The sequence below is a fragment of the Saccopteryx leptura genome, chromosome 2, assembly GCF_036850995.1.
Source record: "Saccopteryx leptura isolate mSacLep1 chromosome 2, mSacLep1_pri_phased_curated, whole genome shotgun sequence".
NCBI lineage: Eukaryota > Metazoa > Chordata > Mammalia > Chiroptera > Emballonuridae > Saccopteryx > Saccopteryx leptura.
Genome location: NC_089504.1, coordinates 1,724,519 through 1,740,080, shown reverse-complemented (window position 1 = coordinate 1,740,080; position 15,562 = coordinate 1,724,519). Strand labels below are relative to the sequence as shown.

The 15,562-nt window shown below is 68.2% G+C and overlaps 1 protein-coding gene across 6 annotated transcripts in view; it reads right to left on the bottom strand.

The window, feature by feature from the left end:
• GPSM1 (G protein signaling modulator 1) overlaps positions 1-15,562 on the bottom strand; it is a 32,885-nt gene that overhangs the window by 17,038 nt on the left and 285 nt on the right. For 2 of the 6 annotated variants that reach the window (XM_066366691.1, XM_066366690.1), the window contains exons 1-7: positions 12,910-13,088; positions 5,010-5,231; positions 4,104-4,239; positions 3,743-3,885; positions 2,331-2,454; positions 2,020-2,135; positions 905-1,060 (exon numbers count right to left, since the gene is read on the bottom strand). In XM_066366691.1, coding sequence (XP_066222788.1) covers positions 905-1,060; positions 2,020-2,135; positions 2,331-2,454; positions 3,743-3,885; positions 4,104-4,239; positions 5,010-5,231; positions 12,910-12,977 — 965 coding nt within the window. In that variant the 5' untranslated portion in view covers positions 12,978-13,088. Of the gene's footprint in view, positions 1-904; positions 1,061-2,019; positions 2,136-2,330; positions 2,455-3,742; positions 3,886-4,103; positions 4,240-5,009; positions 5,232-7,590; positions 7,929-12,909; positions 13,089-13,991; positions 14,214-15,562 lie in introns of those variants that run through there. The other 4 variants (XM_066366692.1, XM_066366694.1, XM_066366689.1 and 1 more) reach the window with 4 other exon arrangements.

The window sequence follows — 15,562 nt, the reverse complement described above, 5'->3', positions numbered from 1 at the left end:
GTGGTGAGGCCCAACAGGACAGGGGGAGCAGAGGACAGAGAGAGTGGGGGGTGAGCCGCTCCACGGTGGGCCGGCCCACGATGGACCTGGAGTTAGGGGGCTGGCTGGACACTGGGCGGCCAGGGCTCCTGGCGTAGCCTTGCTCGCCCCCTAGTGGCCAGCAAGGCCCTGACCGCTTTGGCTCCTTTGACTCTTGAGGGGCAGGGTAGGCAGTGCTGACCCCAGCCCTTCGGTTCATTCATCTTTTAGTCGAGGTGAAAAAAGCCTCTAACACAAGCTTAACCATCCTGGATTCGGTGGCAGGGCGTAGTTACAACGTGGGGCCATCGCCACCATCAGTGCCAAAACCTCTCCACCACCTCAGGGCACCAGGGCCGCCCGGAGGGACACGGGCTCAGAAGATGCCGCCTGTGTGGCCCCCGTGGGAGGCTCCGGCCCGTGGCTCTGAGTCCCCTTCCTCCGCCACTGCCCACCCAAGACCAGCACGTATGGCTGTGTGTTTAGGGAATCTCTGGTCTGTCTGTCTGTCTTCCCGTAGAGACCGGTCTTTACATAGACATGGGGGGACTTCGTGGAACAATGAACTGGTGATTGGGGTGCAGTCCCCCCCAAAACACACACACCTGCTTCTGCCAGGGGTCACTGCGACTAGCCAGCCCAGCGTCCACCGGTCTTACCTAGCCCCACGGACTGGGTGGTGTGGCCCACTGATGGAGGGGTGGCTGGGGCCCAGGTGAGGCCACCCCGCCCCCGGGGTCACTCAGTGGGTCGGTGGTGGAGCCGTGCCCGGGACCCAGGCCTGGGCCGCCGCTGTCACCGGCTGGCGGTTCAGCCCCTCGGGGTCCGCCCGCCCCCCGCCCCCTCGCCCCCCCCCGCCCCGCCCCCGCGTCGGGGCCCCGCGTACCTGTCGGCCAGCTCCTGGGCGATGAGCAGGTGCCGCAGGTGGTACTCGGCCGCCCGCTCGTAGTCCTGTAGCAGCGTGTACGTGTTGCCCAGGCTGTAGCAGGCCTGCGCCTCCACCGCCTGGTCCTTGAGCTGCCGGGACAGCTGCAGCGTCTTCCTGAGGAGCGGGAGGGCAGCCCCCAGCAAGGAGGGGCGGTGTCCGAGGGGTGGACATGGGTATGGGAGAAGCAGCCGACCCCCGACCCCGGAGGCCTCCAGTCCCAGGATCCCAACGGGGCTCTCCCCATCCTCAGATGGCCAAAGCACACAGCTCTGCTGGGTCCCCCACCGGGCTCTGCCCTCCTGAGCCCGTGCCCAGCCGTGGGAGCCCGAGGGACAGCAACACCTGGCTCAGGGTCCCGACATCGGGATGAGGGCTCTCAGCACAGGACCTGGCACTCGGGGCCGGTCTCTGCCTAGCAGCTCCGACCAGGAGACAGATGGCCCCGGTGAGCATCCTCGCACAAGTCAGGGACCCCCAGTGGCCAGTGAGGTCCATACCCTCCTGAGTCCATATGGGAATTGTTATACCTGCCCTGGGGTCCCCCGGCAACCGGCACCAAGAGGCCCCCAGCCAAGGCTGCCGGCTGTGTGCCTTGCCTACGGCACCTCCGTCCACACCCACAAAATCCCCGGGGAGCCTGGGAGGCCCAACTCACTCCACCACCTTGGGGCGTGTGCCTGCTGGGCCTGTCCCCTCCGCAGGACCCGCCCTCTGCCCGGCAGGGAGGCCGAGCTCACCCCCCCACCTTGGGGCGCGTGCCTGCTGGGCCTGTCCCCTCTGCAGGACCTGCTCTCTCCCCGGCTGGGAGGCCGCGCTCACCCCCCCACCTTGGGGCGCGTGCCTGCTGGGCCTGTCCCCTCCGCAGGACCCGCCCTCTGCCCGGCAGGGAGGCTGAGCTCACCCCCCCACCTTGGGGCGCGTGCCTGCTGGGCCTGTCCCCTCCGCAGGACCTGCCCTCTGCCCGGCCGGGAGGCTGAGCTCACCCCCCCACCTTGGGGCGCGTGCCTGCTGGGCCTGTCCCCTCCGCAGGACCCGCCCTCTGCCCGGCCGGGGGCGTGGGGGGTGCTGCTCACTTGTAGTACTCGGCCGCCACGTCGAAGCGCCCCAGGAAGATGTGGGCATTCCCCAGGTTGCTGTAGGCCCTCCGCTCGGCCGCCTTGTCTCCAAACTCCTTAGCAATGGCCAGGCGCTGAGGACACACACCCGCAGCCCTGGTTGTCACCGAGCAGCCCCGCTCCCCGCCCAGGGTGGCCGGCCCCACGATGACGTCTGGGCACCCAGAGGGGGCAGTCCCGGGAACCCAGCACCAAACCCAGGCGCCCAGCCGGGACGGACGTCGGGGCCACCCCACCGCCTGCGGCCTGCCCACCGTCTGTCCACTCACCTCCTTGTGGAAGGTGGTGGCCTCCACAAAGCTGCCCAGCAGGTAGTGGGTGTTGCCCAGGTTCCCGTAGGCCCGGCCCTGGGCCGCCCGGTCCCCCAGCTCCTTGACGAGGGACAGGTTCCTCCTGGGAGGCCGAGTCTGTCAGAGCCGTGTCCCTCCCAGTGTGAGGGTGGCAGGGCCCCACGGCCCCCTCCCACCCCAGAGAGAGGACACCGAGCGGGTCCCTTCAGCTCTGGTGCCACTTGGTGCTGCCTGAGCCCCGAGGCTGGAGTCAGGGGTCCCCCCCCACCCCGTCCACAACTGTCGTTTTCAGGCACAATCACTGTCCTAACGGGGAGAGTTCGCCCACACCCAGGTTTCTCCAAATGTTTTCTAAATGCCCCTCTTGGCTCTGGTCACGTCTCCCCGCTTCTCTCCACTGTCGCGGAGACCAGAGAGACACAGGGAGGGGACGCCAGAGCCGTGTGGGGTCCCAGCAGACCAGGGTGGGGCAGGCGGCCGTCTGGAGAGGCATTGTGCTGGGGCTGCCCCCGGGGGCGTCTGCGGAGTGGGCGCAAGGGTTGGGGGCGTGTCTGTGGAGTGGGCGGGCAAGGGTCGGGGGGGCGTGTCTGCAGAGTGGGCGGGCCAGGGTCCGGGGGGCGTGTCTGCAGAGTGGGCGGGCCAGGGTCGGGGGGGCGTGTCTGCAGAGTGGGCGGGCCAGGGTCGGGGGGGCGTGTCTGCAGAGTGGGCGGGCCAGGGTCGGGGGGCGTGTCTGCAGAGTGGGCGGGCCGGCCACCCAGCCACACACTCCTGGGGCTGCCCCCGGGGGGGGGGGGGGCGTCTGTGGAGTGGGCGGGCAAGGGTCGGGGGCGTGTCTGCGGAGTGGGCGGGCAAGGGTCCGGGGCGTGTCTGCGGAGTGGGCGGGCAAGGGTTGGGGGCGTGTCTGCAGAGTGGGCGGGCCAGGGTCGGGGGGCGTGTCTGCGGAGTGGGCGGGCCGGCCACCCAGCCACACACTCCTGGGGCTGCCCCGGGGGGGGGGGGGGGGGGGGGGGGGCGTCTGTGGAGTGGGCGGGCAAGGGTCCGGGGCGTGTCTGTGGAGTGGGCGGGCAAGGGTTGGGGGCGTGTCTGCGGAGTGGGCGGGCCAGGGTTGGGGGCGTGTCTGCAGAGTGGGCGGGCAAGGGTCCGGGGCGTGTCTGCGGAGTGGGCGGGCAAGGGTCGGGGGCGTGTCTGCGGAGTGGGCGGGCAAGGGTCGGGGGCGTGTCTGCGGAGTGGGCGGGCAAGGGTCGGGGGCGTGTCTGCGGAGTGGGCGGGCAAGGGTCCGGGGCGTGTCTGCGGAGTGGGCGGGCAAGGGTCGGGGGCGTGTCTGCGGAGTGGGCGGGCAAGGGTCCGGGGCGTGTCTGCGGAGTGGGCGGGCCGGCCACCTGGCCACTCACTCGTAGAACTCGGAGGCCTTGCGCAGCGTCTCCCGCACTTCCGCCGGCAGGTGCCCGGGGTCCTGCGCGGCGTTCCAGGACAGCTGCTTGCCCTTGGCGTGGAACACGTTCCCGATGTTGTACAACGCCCTCGCCTCCCCAATCTGCGGGCAGCACAGCGAAGTTTGGGGGGGCCGCCAAAGCCACAACCCCTAAAGGAGCCAACCGGCTGTTGGACGGCTAGGTGGGGACAGCGCCCCAAGGCATGCACGCAGAGCCGGGGGTGCCCACCGTCCGGGCGGCTCCTGGGACCCCGAAGGTAAGAACTTGGGGGCATCACTAAGGCAGGGGGCGGGGCGGCAGCCGGGGGCTGACCACCTACCTTGTCCCCCTGCTCCTGGGCAATGTCCAGATGCCGCTGGCAGCACACGATCGCCTCATCGAAGCGGCCCAGGACCTTCAGTGTGTTGCCCAGGTTCCCACTGGCCTTGGCCTCGCCCATGCGGTCACCGATGGTCCTAGAGGGCGGGAAGGGGCGAGCGGCCAGACTGAGAACCGGCCGGGACCACGCTCAGCAGGGAGCACGGCCCAGGGAGGGCGAGGGCGAGGGAGGACCAGCCCTCGGCCGGGGTGCGCAGCTCAGGGTCACCCTTCCGCTGTGCCGGGTCTGCTGGGAGGCCCCAGCCTAGCCTGCCGCTGTCGGGGTTCACGGGGGACTCCGGACCAAGGCAGGGAGAGTTGTGGGAAGTGAGAGCTGGCGTTACGATGACCCCTGCGGTGGATCTTTGATGGGTGCCAGCCAGCACCACACGGGCTGGGTGTGGAGGGCAGGATGAGGGCAGAATGAGGGCTGGGAGTCCGGCCGCTGAGGAGCGGCTACCAGGGCAGGAGCAGCAGCGGGGCAGGGACAAGTGAGGGAAGGGTGTCCCGGGGTGAGAACAGCATGAGCAGCGGCTCAGAGGCCAGAGGAGGACAGAGCTGGAGACACCCAGAAACACAGAGGCAGGGAGGGTCAGCTACCCCCCTGCACACAGTCCCGGAGACAGGCAGGGGCACTCGACACACGTGCGCCCACAGATACGGGACACGGGGCCACACCCATGTTCACACCCATGCAGACATACGGACACACTGTCATCGCCTCAGCTTAAACACAGGGCCCCTGGACCAGGTTCCCTGGGACCCCGGGGGGCTGCGCCGCCCGGCCGGCCTGGTGCCTGCCACTCCCCGAGGGCAGGGCACCCAGACCCTGCCCGGAACCCGTGCCCGCGCCCGGGCGGCAGCTCACCGCGCCAACAGCAGGTCGTGCTTGTGGTACTCCAGGGCCCGGGCGTACTCCTTCAGGTAGAAGTAGGCGTTGCCCAGCTGGCTGTAGATGGCACTCAGCGTCTTCAGGTCCTCGGTGCCCACCTGGACAGCGGCCTCGAAGAAAGCCACGCCAGCCTTGAAGTCCCCAGCCTTGCAGAGCCGCTCGCCCTCCAGGGCCAGCTCCAGGCAGGAGGCCTCCATCCTGAGCGGAGAGAAGAGGGGGTCACGGCCGGGCTCTCCCGGTCGTCTGCGTTATCACCGTGGACCAGAGGGTGCCCCCAGGCGGCGGCGGCCTGCGCCACGCCTACGCACACAGACGTAAATCTCTTATCGGATGACCGTCCGGAAGCAAGCGCCGGGCCCAGCGGTGTGCCCCCCCTCCAGCTGGCACGCCTCTGCCGCTCAGCAGCGACGGCGCCCCTCACCCTCAGGGCTCAGGAGCGCCTGCCTGGGGCCAAGTCCCAAGACGGGACACCAGCGAGCCCCTCGGCATGGGATGGCGGAGCTCCGAACGCTGCCAGCCCCGGAGGTGACGGTCACCTGAGGCTAGGGGCCACGCTCCAGTCTCCCAAAAGGCGTGGTGGCCTGGGGCAGGCCCTGGTCACTGGTGAGAACAACTGAGGCTCCAAACAAACGGGTCAGTGAGCTGACCAAAGCCACACGGGCGGGGTGGGGGGGTGATCTGAGCCCCTCCCTCGGCCTGCAGCCTTGTCGGCGGGGGGGGGGGGGGTGAAGGGGCACCCTCCCAGCTCTCAGCAGGAACTGGGGCTCAGCCCTCACCTGTCCTCACCGCCTGTCTTCTCAGAACACAGCTGCATCTGAGCCAAGGGTCAACCACCCCCTTCGTGGCTGCCCCGCCCCCGGGCCCAGAAGCGGTCTACAGGCTGCTCCCAGGACTGGCCTGAGAAACAGCTGTCCTCACCCACCACGCGCGCCCACCCCCAGTGGTTCTCCTGCAGGAGGGGGCAGACACGACCATGTCCCAGGATGAACCCTGATCCCGGGAAACCGCAGCAGGCTCCTGCCCCAGGGCCCTGCGCGATGGCCATCACCCCTCCCGGGAAGCTGTCCTGGCTTCTTGTCTCCTCACCTTCGGGCAGGGGCCTTGCTCACTGAGGGCCTTGCCCTCAGGACTGAGCTGTCAGGTGAGCCACATGAACTGGGGTCAACACAGCAGCAGCCCTGGCTCTGGCCCTCCCTGCGCTGGGGCCCTGGACTGGTCGGTCACTCCCTCAGGGCCTTGGCCTTCTCCGAGCTGCCCCCGATGGTCACGTGAGTCCCAGGCTCAAGGCCTGGCACAGGAGGGCGGTTAGCTAGGGGACACCATGCCCCAAGGGCGGGAGGGGAGGGGCCAGGAGCTGCTGGGTCTCACTGACCCCGGAGACGGTCCCAGGCCAGCCCGACTGTCCTTGTCTCAGTCCCTTTGCTTTCTGAGTTTTTCAGAGTTCACGGAAAACCTACAGAGCAACTGCAGACGCCCACAAAGCAGCCCCGTGCGCCCCTTCTCTGTGCTGTTGTCAGAAACGCGCGATGACCAGAAGTTATTGGGGGGAAGGCCAGCCCAGCTCCTTAAAACAGAAAGTTGTCTAGATCCGCGATTCTGAACCATTTGAACTAAACGGCTCCTTTCTTGCAAACCACACGCCCGTTCACTTTGCTGCCGCGTTATCAAGACCACGGGCACCGTCACACGTTGCCAGTGATGATAACAGTGTGCGAACCGGCTGGGTGGGGCTGGTGAACCCCAGAAGCTGCACCCAGCTTCCTGTGTCCTGCAATTCCCCCCCCCACAGATTTTTGCTGGGGAAGCCCTCCCCCATCTTCACCAGGCCCCTCACCCAGCTGCGTCTCCCCTGGGGAGAGAGGGATCCTCTTCTCTGTGGAGGACAGAAGGCTATGCTCTGGGACCCAGCACCTCCCTGCCTCCCCCAGGTTCAGGCTGAGCCGCTGTGAGCTCTCCAAGAGCCAGGGGTCAGGGACACGGCCTTGGGACCAGGACACCAGACCACTGCGTGCCAGGGCCTCCCACGGGCGATGCGCCCCTTCCTGGGCAGCCACCGATCACGTCAGAGAGTGCCACGTCACCGGAGTCCCCGGGCACCCTGAGGTGTCCTGAGCGAGGCTTCTTCATCAGGGCCTGCTTGTCCCTGCCTAGCTGCCCAGCCAGCCCTCTGATGGGCACACTGCCCTCTCCCCCCAGGTGACCGGAAGGATGTGGGCGCTGAACCGTGGGTACTTTCGGAGAGGAGCAGGCCCTCCAGGCTCTAGCAGACTGAGCAGAGGCCTCCCTCCCTGACCCCCACCTCTGAGCAAAAGCTTCTGGCTTGGGAAACTGGGGCCCTGAAATGAGAGGTAGAGAGCACCGGATGGGGCATCAATGTGAATGCAGACTGGGGGGAGCCTGGCAGCCTGGGGGGTCTCACCTGGAGAAGCACCAGGCAGGCTGACCGGGGCTGGAAGCCCCCCACCCTCCTCTGCACTTACCCCCAAAACCTCCACTGGCACCTGCACTCCGGACCGGCCCCCGCCCCCTGCCCCTCCCAGGTGCCCCTCCAGGGCACCTCGTCCTCTGCAGGTCACGCCTCTTCTGCACGTACAGCCACAGCTCCAGGCCCACGGGCAGCAGCAGGGGGCGGGGGCGGGGGGCGCCGTACACCACCTTGCACACCGCCTTCTCCGCGGAGCTCAGGGCCGCAGGCGGGCCCTCCGTGGCGGCAGCCGGCATGGCGGGGCTCCGGGCCTCCCTCCCGGCCGCCAGCCCTCGCCCCGTCTCGGCTGTGGGGTCCCAGGATTGCGCCCAGCTCGAGGTTCCCCTGCCTCTCCCCGCCCCGGGGTGGCGGGCTGACGGTTCTGGGGGCCTTGGCTGCAGGACACCCCAGGTCCCTGGGCAGATCGTTTGGGGCTCCCAGGGCCTGAGGTGGATAAAGGGATCAAGGGCGGCTCAGAGCCAGGGATCGGCGCCGTCAGCAGCACAGGCCTGGCGGGGGGGGGGGGGGGGGGGGGCGCGGCCCAGAGGGTGTCTCAGGCCGGGGGCTGGCACCCAGCAGGGAGCAGCGGCAGCACCCTCTCTCCCCGCACCCCAACTCTTCGGCACACCGATAGCTCGCCCTGACCACGAGGCCAGCTCCGGTCCGCAGCCGTCACTCACAAAGGAGCCCCAAGTCGGTGTTTGTGAAGGACAGAGGGAAGGGGCTGGGGACAGTGGGGGGAAGGTCTGCACCTGGCCCACCCCCCTCCTCCTGGAGGCGCTGCCCCCAGCCGGACCGTGCTCCGCCCCCTCCCCCCACGGAAGCCGGGCCTGGCACACAGCAGCAGATGGGGCGCACTGCGGGGTCTGGGTCAGCCTGTTCGTGCCTCCCAACCCTCTGGGGGCTGCGGGGGGACCCGCCCTGACCGTCGGAGAGGAGGTCTAGGCCCCAGCTAAGGGGCCTGGGGCAGCTGCCCAGGGCCAGTGTGGGTGGGAGCTGAGAAGGCCCAGACAGCTCCCCCCACCCCAGCTCTTTCCCTGAACCATCCCACCCCTCGGCCGCCTGCCCTGCAGGGCTCACAGCTCCTCCAGCGACCTGTGGCCACCGAGGGGGGCGGGGGGAGGGGCTCTCTGGAGTCGCAGGGTGGGTGCCAACATCCACCCGCAGCCACTCGGGGCCGGCTGGGTCCCCAGTCCAGTCCCGTCAGGGCAGAACGGGGGTGAGGGATCAAGATGTCTCTGCGAGGCCTCCCTCCCCGGCACGTCCAAGGTGCTGACCCGCCCCACGAGCCCCCGGGTCCCACAGGCCCTCCCAGAGGGTCTCTCTGCCACACTCGTGGGCAGCCACTGCCAGGCCACTGTCTTCTCAGTGGTGGGCACTGGGGTCGGAGGGGCCCCAAGGCTGAGCAGCTAGAAGCCACAGAGCAGGGAGAGAGGAGCAGCCCTGCGGCAGGAGAGCAAGAGAGCCGGGGGGGGGGGGCTCCACCTGCAAGGCCACCCTGAGGCCCAGCAGAAAGGGGGCTCCACCTGCAAGGCCACCCCGAGGCCCAGCAGAAAGGGGGCTCCACCTGCAAGGCCACCCCGAGGCCCAGCAGAAAGGGGGGGCTCCACCTGCAAGGCCACCCCGAGGCCCAGCAGAAAGGGGGCTCCACCTGCAAGGCCACCCTGAGGCCCAGCAGAACTAGGGGGGCTCCACCTGCAAGGCCACCCTGAGGCCCAGCAGAAAGGGGGGCTCCACCTGAGCAGAAAGGGGGCTCCACCTGCAAGGCCACCCTGAGGCCCAGCAGAAAGGGGGCTCCACCTGCAAGGCCACCCCGAGGCCCAGCAGAAAGGGGGCTCCACCTGCAAGGCCACCCTGAGGCCCAGCAGAAAGGGGGCTCCACCTGCAAGGCCACCCTGAGGCCCAGCAGAACTAGGGGGGCTCCACCTGCAAGGCCACCCTGAGGCCCAGCAGAACTAGGGGGGCTCCACCTGCAAGGCCACCCTGAGGCCCAGCAGAACTAGGGGGGCTCCACCTGCAAGGCCACCCTGAGGCCCAGCAGAACTAGGGGGGCTCCACCTGCAAGGCCACCCTGAGGCCCAGCAGAACTAGGGGGGCTCCACCTGCAAGGCCACCCCGAGGCCCAGCAGAACGGGGCCTCCACCTGCAAGGCCACCCCGAGGCCCAGCAGAACGGGGCCTCCACCTGCAAGGCCACCCCGAGGCCCAGCAGAACGGGGCCTCCACCTGCAAGGCCACCCCGAGGCCCAGCAGAAAGGGGGGGTTCCACCTGCAAGGCCACCCTGAGGCCCAGCAGAAAGGGGGGGCTCCACCTGCAAGGCCACCCTGAGGCCCAGCAGAGGCAGCAGCCCAAGGGTGAATGGGGTGCCGGAGCTGAGATCCTTGCCAACCCTGTGCATTTTGGGGAGGGGGCTCTGGGAGGGGAGACCCTGGAAGGAGCTGGGTGGTGGATGCCAAGGTGGAGAAGGCAGTCTCAGGCCACCTGCCCACACCGAGGGTCTGCTCCAAGGGTGTCCAGGCCAGGCGCTCTCATCCCTGCCCTGAGGCCTCTGTCCGACACCACCCCCCACCCCACCCCCCAGGACAGCCCTTCCATACCCAGCTCCTGTCAACAAGCTGAACCCCCAAACTCTGCACACGCTCACATCATCAACCCCACATCCCTCTTCTGCCTCCCAGAGCTGCCACCAGACACCTGCACAGCAGGCCACCTGTCCTGTCCTCAGCGAGACGCTGCCCAGCATGGTCAGCCTCACTCCCCTGTGTCTCTGCCTCCTCACCACCTCTGCAGGCCTCTGAGCACTTGCCCATCACCCGGCCAGGTGCCCGTGGGCACCAGGTGAAGTGGTCTGCTGAGCCGGCCTCCTGCCCACTGCCTGGGTCACCCAGAGTCTTGTCACCCACCCCCACCCCCCAAGGGATGCCAGAGCCCCACTCTCAGGACACAAGACCAGGGCTGGGCTGGCTGGGACTCTTAAGCCCCCGGAGGGCTGTGGGCTTGACTCTCCCTGCCAAACTCACCACCCAAACCCTGGGAGGGGGCAGTCTTCCCCCCCCCCACTGGGATTCGCCATCTGGCTAAAAAGATACTTAACGATCATCTCCGGTCCTCCGGGTCCAGGGAGAGACCCAGCCCGATGCCTCGGGCACCGTGGGACCAGCGTGCCCCTCCCCTTGGCGGGCGGGCGCACCTGTGTGGAGATTCTCTCTAACGCCATGCCTGCCCAGTGCACCTCTTCTTGCAAGGGGCTCACCGGGGCCGGCTTTCCCGGTGGCCAGACCACAGTGGCCAGGAGACTGGGCGCCGTCTGCCAAGCTCCTGCCACCCACCTGCCGGCTCACCAGCTAATGAAGTGGTTATCGACTCCCTGGTGGCCACCCTCACTGCTCCGTCGCCGCCAGCACAACACGGTGGGCTTCCCCCAACACACAGGCTTCGAGGGGGCAGCCGACCGTGGCCTCACGCTGCTGATCGGGCCTCTCCTCTCCTGCCCCACGGTCCTACACAAACAGCACGCTCCCACCATGCCTCCCTGACTCCCACTCCTTCCTGACAACCTTCAAGAGTGAGCTCTGACCAGGGCCTGCCCTGCTCACCCCTGGCCACGGCTACCCGGTCGGGTGTCGACCCTCCACGGGCCTCCTCACGGACCGTGCGGAAAGCTCGTGGCCCCACCTCCCCCAGATCTCCGCCGGGCTTGCCCAGTGCAGCTCAGCGCGGGCTCCGGGCCTCTCCCTGCGTCCTCTCTGAGCTGTCCCCCAAGCCAGGGTCCTGCCTGGTGTGTACCCACTGGGCTCTGGCACCGTCCACACACCCACACACCGGGCTCCCCTGTGAAGCCGCGGAGTGACCAGGGTGATGGGGACTCCATGCTCAGCTGTGCAAGGTCTCCCAGGCCCCTCTCTCTCTCTCTCTCTCTCTTTCTCTCTCTCTCTCTCTCTCTCTCACACACACACACACACACACACACACACACACACACACACAGCCAGTGGCAGCCAGATTAACTCCTGTTGTTCTTTGAGACAAAGCACCCCCTCTCCATCAAACAGATGACCCTGGACAAATGCAGGCGCACAGCTCTCCATCCCGTGGGGGGGCTTTGGAGGGGACCCTTTAGTACAAGCCTCCAGCGTCAGCTGCCAGCAGGCCCACCCGCATGCCCTCCCCCTCCATGGGGCCCAGGAGCCAGGCCGGGGGCTCAGCCCTCAATCCCAGAGACCACACAATGGAGGCTGTGTCTCTGGCCAGCAGCACAGACAAGACCAAGGTGGGGAGGGGCAGCCAGGCCTCTCACCCGTCACCACGCCCTCATCCTGCACATGGGGGGCGCGGGGAGAGGTTTGCTGCTGATGGGCTGCTTGCCTAGGCCCCCCCCAAGGTTCAGCGGCATAGGCCATGGGTCTTTGGGGTGACCAGGGAGAGCTGGGATGATGATGTCCTTCAAGTCGGGGATGAGGGGGTGGGGAGGTGCCAGCAGGCCCACCGCAGGGAGCCAGGCCTGCCTCTGGGAACTGCCCAGCACTCATGCCCGCCCCACGCTGCAGGACAACGGCACAGGTTGGCACAGTCCAGCCCCCCTCCCTGCCTTCCACAGGGTCCTGTACTCGCCTGAGCAGAGCCCAGGGTATATCACTGTGTGGAACACCCTTGAGAGGCCTGGAGTCACCCAGCAGGCACGCAGCCCTGGGCAGGGCCACCCTGTCATCTCTGACCAGAGCGAGGCGCAGAGCCCAGATCCCTGCCGTCGCCCATGAATCTGCCCCGAGGCCGGTGTCCTGTCAGGCAGGCACACGCCCACCTGGTGGCTGGCTCTCCGCAGCCCGACCCCAGGGTGCAGTCTGCGTGGCCCCGGGCACGGGCTTGGCCAGCCCAGGCAGAGCGGCTCCCAGGACAAGGGCCGGTCTCTGGGGCCACGCTGCCCGCCCCGAGTCCCTGAGCCCCGGCAGTGGGGAGGTGACACCCAGCTTGAGAGGGTGAACACTCCTGGCAGCCCCCTCACACACCCGCTGTGCCGGGCCTCCTGACTGTCAGGAGAAGCTGCAGGTCTCTCCCCCCTGGGTTCTGGGTACTGGGTGCGGGGCCGTGGGGTGGGGGGTGTCCAGCGGGCAGCAGCCTCTCCCAGCCACCCAGCCTGCAGCTAGTCCCCAGCTCTTCACGGGTGCGAGAGGCCCCAGCGTCCCCTCCGCACCCCCACCCCGGCGCCCCCACTCTTACACCCCACTCCCACGTGAGCCCACCTCTGACACCCACGGCGCCCCCCTAGCGCTCCCACCTCCTCCGCCCGCAGGGAGGGCGCGTCTCTGCCACGTTGCGCGCGGGCTGCCGCCTTTGTTCCGGGCCGCCCACCACCCTGGCCCGCGGGGTCCCCAGCGCCCGCCGCCCCGCGCGCGCGCGGTCCGCCCAGCCCACCTGGAGTAGAGGCGCCGCGCCGGGCCGGGCAGATCGTCGGCGGCGGCGAGCGGGGCCGGGCCGGCCATGGGCCAGGGTGGCCGAGGGCCGGGGCCGCGTACCCCCTCGCTCGCAATGCCCCGCGTCTGTCCCTGTGTCCGCTGTCCGCTCTCCACTGCCCACTGTCCACTGTCTGTCCGCCTGCCCCCGCTGGAGGAGGCGCCGAGGAAGTGATGTGCGCGGGGCACCGCCCCTCCCGCCGTGGCCGTGATGTCACCGGTCCCTCCTCCCTCCGAGCCGTGGGGGAGGGGAGGGGGCGGAGAGGAGGATCGTGGGGGGCGGGCCGCGGCGAGGCCGGCAGGGCCTTGGGCGCTGGTATAGGCCGGCAGTGGTGGACCGCTGACCTCCCCCGACTCCGCCCCAGGGTCCAGGGCTGAGGACCTAGCGCTGGCATTGCTGCTGGGCCCTGCTGGCCTCCCCATCCGCTCTCTCCTTTCCACCCCCTACTTGAGGCTATTTGAAGACCCCCTGCCTTTGTTTGGAAGTCCTCCCCCCTCTCCTCTGGTGCAGCCCCCGCACGCACCCCTCACTCCTTCAAACTAGCAGTGGCGTGCAGGCATTGGGGAGCTCCTCGGCCTCGTTTAGAGAGACCACAAACACCGCCTGGATCCCCGCGTGAATTCACAGGTTGGGGAGGAGGGGACGAGGGGAGGTGGCCTGGCTCCAGACAGATGCTGTGGACAGTGGCAGTCCCCTCTCCCCGCTCTTCCTCACCACTGAGACGCTGAGTGGTCAGGTTGCCCTCTTGACCTCGGCTCTGTCTGTGAAAGGGGGGTGGCCGGGGAAATTGGAAGGATGCTGACCGAGCCACCCCTGGTCCTGCTGGGGCCGCCCGTGTCCCAGCCCGGGGCCACCTCCTCCTCTGAATTGCTGGCGGCCTGACAGCTTCCCCTGTAAGCTGTGGCGCCTCCCAGCCACTGGCCCTGGTTCTGGCCTGCTCTGGGCCGTCTCCCTGCCAGTCTGGGACTGGCAGCGCCAGCTCCCGGGCACCGCGGGGGCCGGGCCGGCACACAGCAGGCCCTTGTGATGCATTCGGCTCTCACCTTCTGGTTCCGATCTGCTCTCTTCTCAATCTCAACTATCTCGGTGCAGCCGGAGGCTCCGGACCCGGAACCGAGGCTGGGACCACCGGACCGAGCAGGACACGAGACAAGCCTGGGAGTGGGAAACGGGCTGCATTCCTCCTCCTCCTTGGGAGCATTCCAGCCCCTCCCCGGAGAGCTGCCCGGGGTCAGAGAAATGACAAGGCTTCCCAGCCAGACCCTCGGGGAGAAGGCAGCCCGCAGGACGCTGGCTTCAGGCCGAGGCCGAGGGATCGAAAATAAACACGAGATAAAAAGGGCCCGCTCTCGCCAGGCCGGTCTGTTTTTCCTGTGGAAGAGAGGCGGCCACAATGAGAACCATCTGTGCCGGGGGCCAGCGCCCGAGGCTTGTCCCACGCGCCCTCCCCCGATGACCACAGGGGCTGGGCAAGGCCTTGCTCCCGGTCTTGGCTGAGGCAGCCAACTGGCCCCTGCAGGGTAGGTGGTACAGTGGGGGGGGAGCTCCACCCTAGTCTGCGGCTGCCCCAGGCCTGCCTCCTTGGGCGCCCCCTGAGCTGGCATCGTTGGAAGGGCAGAAGCTGTCACGGTCCTACCTGTGCCAGGCCTGAGCTCCGTGTCCCCAGGAAGTCACTGCTGTGAACATCTTGTGTGTGTGTGTGTGTGTGTGTGTGTGTGTGGCCAGGTACCTGGTGCCAAGAAGATCCCCGTAAGTGATGTGACCCGAATGACAGAATGAGGGAGAGCTTGGTGGTCTCGTCGCTGTCACCGCAGGGAGAGAAGGCCTACTTCCCTCCTCCCTTCCTTGAAGCAGGGAGACTAGGAGGAGCTGGGGGGCCCTGGGCTAGAAGAATATCCACTTTATATATGCGCTTCCCCGGGAAGCCAGAACCCCTCTGGGGGCGCTGTGCGGTGAGCTGGCCAACGGCTCAGACTGCGTGAGGCCAAGCAAGACTGAGTGCCCCCCCTCGCCCAGTGCTGTGTGACCCAGCACAAGTTGCTTTCCCTCTCTGAGCCTCGGTCCTGCCACCTGTTAGTAGGGCTCCGCAGCCCTGTCCTACCTACAGGGGTTGTGAAGGGTCAGGCATGCTGGTCACTGAGCCCGGAACACAGTGAGAGCTCGGGGTGCCCGCTCTGGGGGACCGTGCTGCCCATGCAGTGGTGCCCCACCATGCCGGGACCCCGCAGGCAATCCTGGCTGGATTGGGGAACACCCCACCGCACCACCCAGAGACGTGCCTTCTGTCCGGAGGACCGACACTCTCCTGGCAAGATCACCACCAAGGCGGGAGGAGGCAGGGGCAGGTGCCAGGGGACAGGCCCCACATGCATTGCTCACATGGCCACCCAGGCGTGAGAATGACTTCGCCTCGGGTCCACAGAGAGCAGGGTGGCTCAGGGTGACAGGTCTGGGAGAGGCGGACGCTCCTGGGGGGGTCACTAACCCCCCATCCCAGCTGCCTCCCTCCAGCACGGGCTGCCGCCTGGCTCCCGTCTCCTCTGCTGGTCTTCCCTTTTCCCAGCCTCGAGGGGACTCGCTCGCTGCCTGTGCACACCTGCACACCTGATCACGG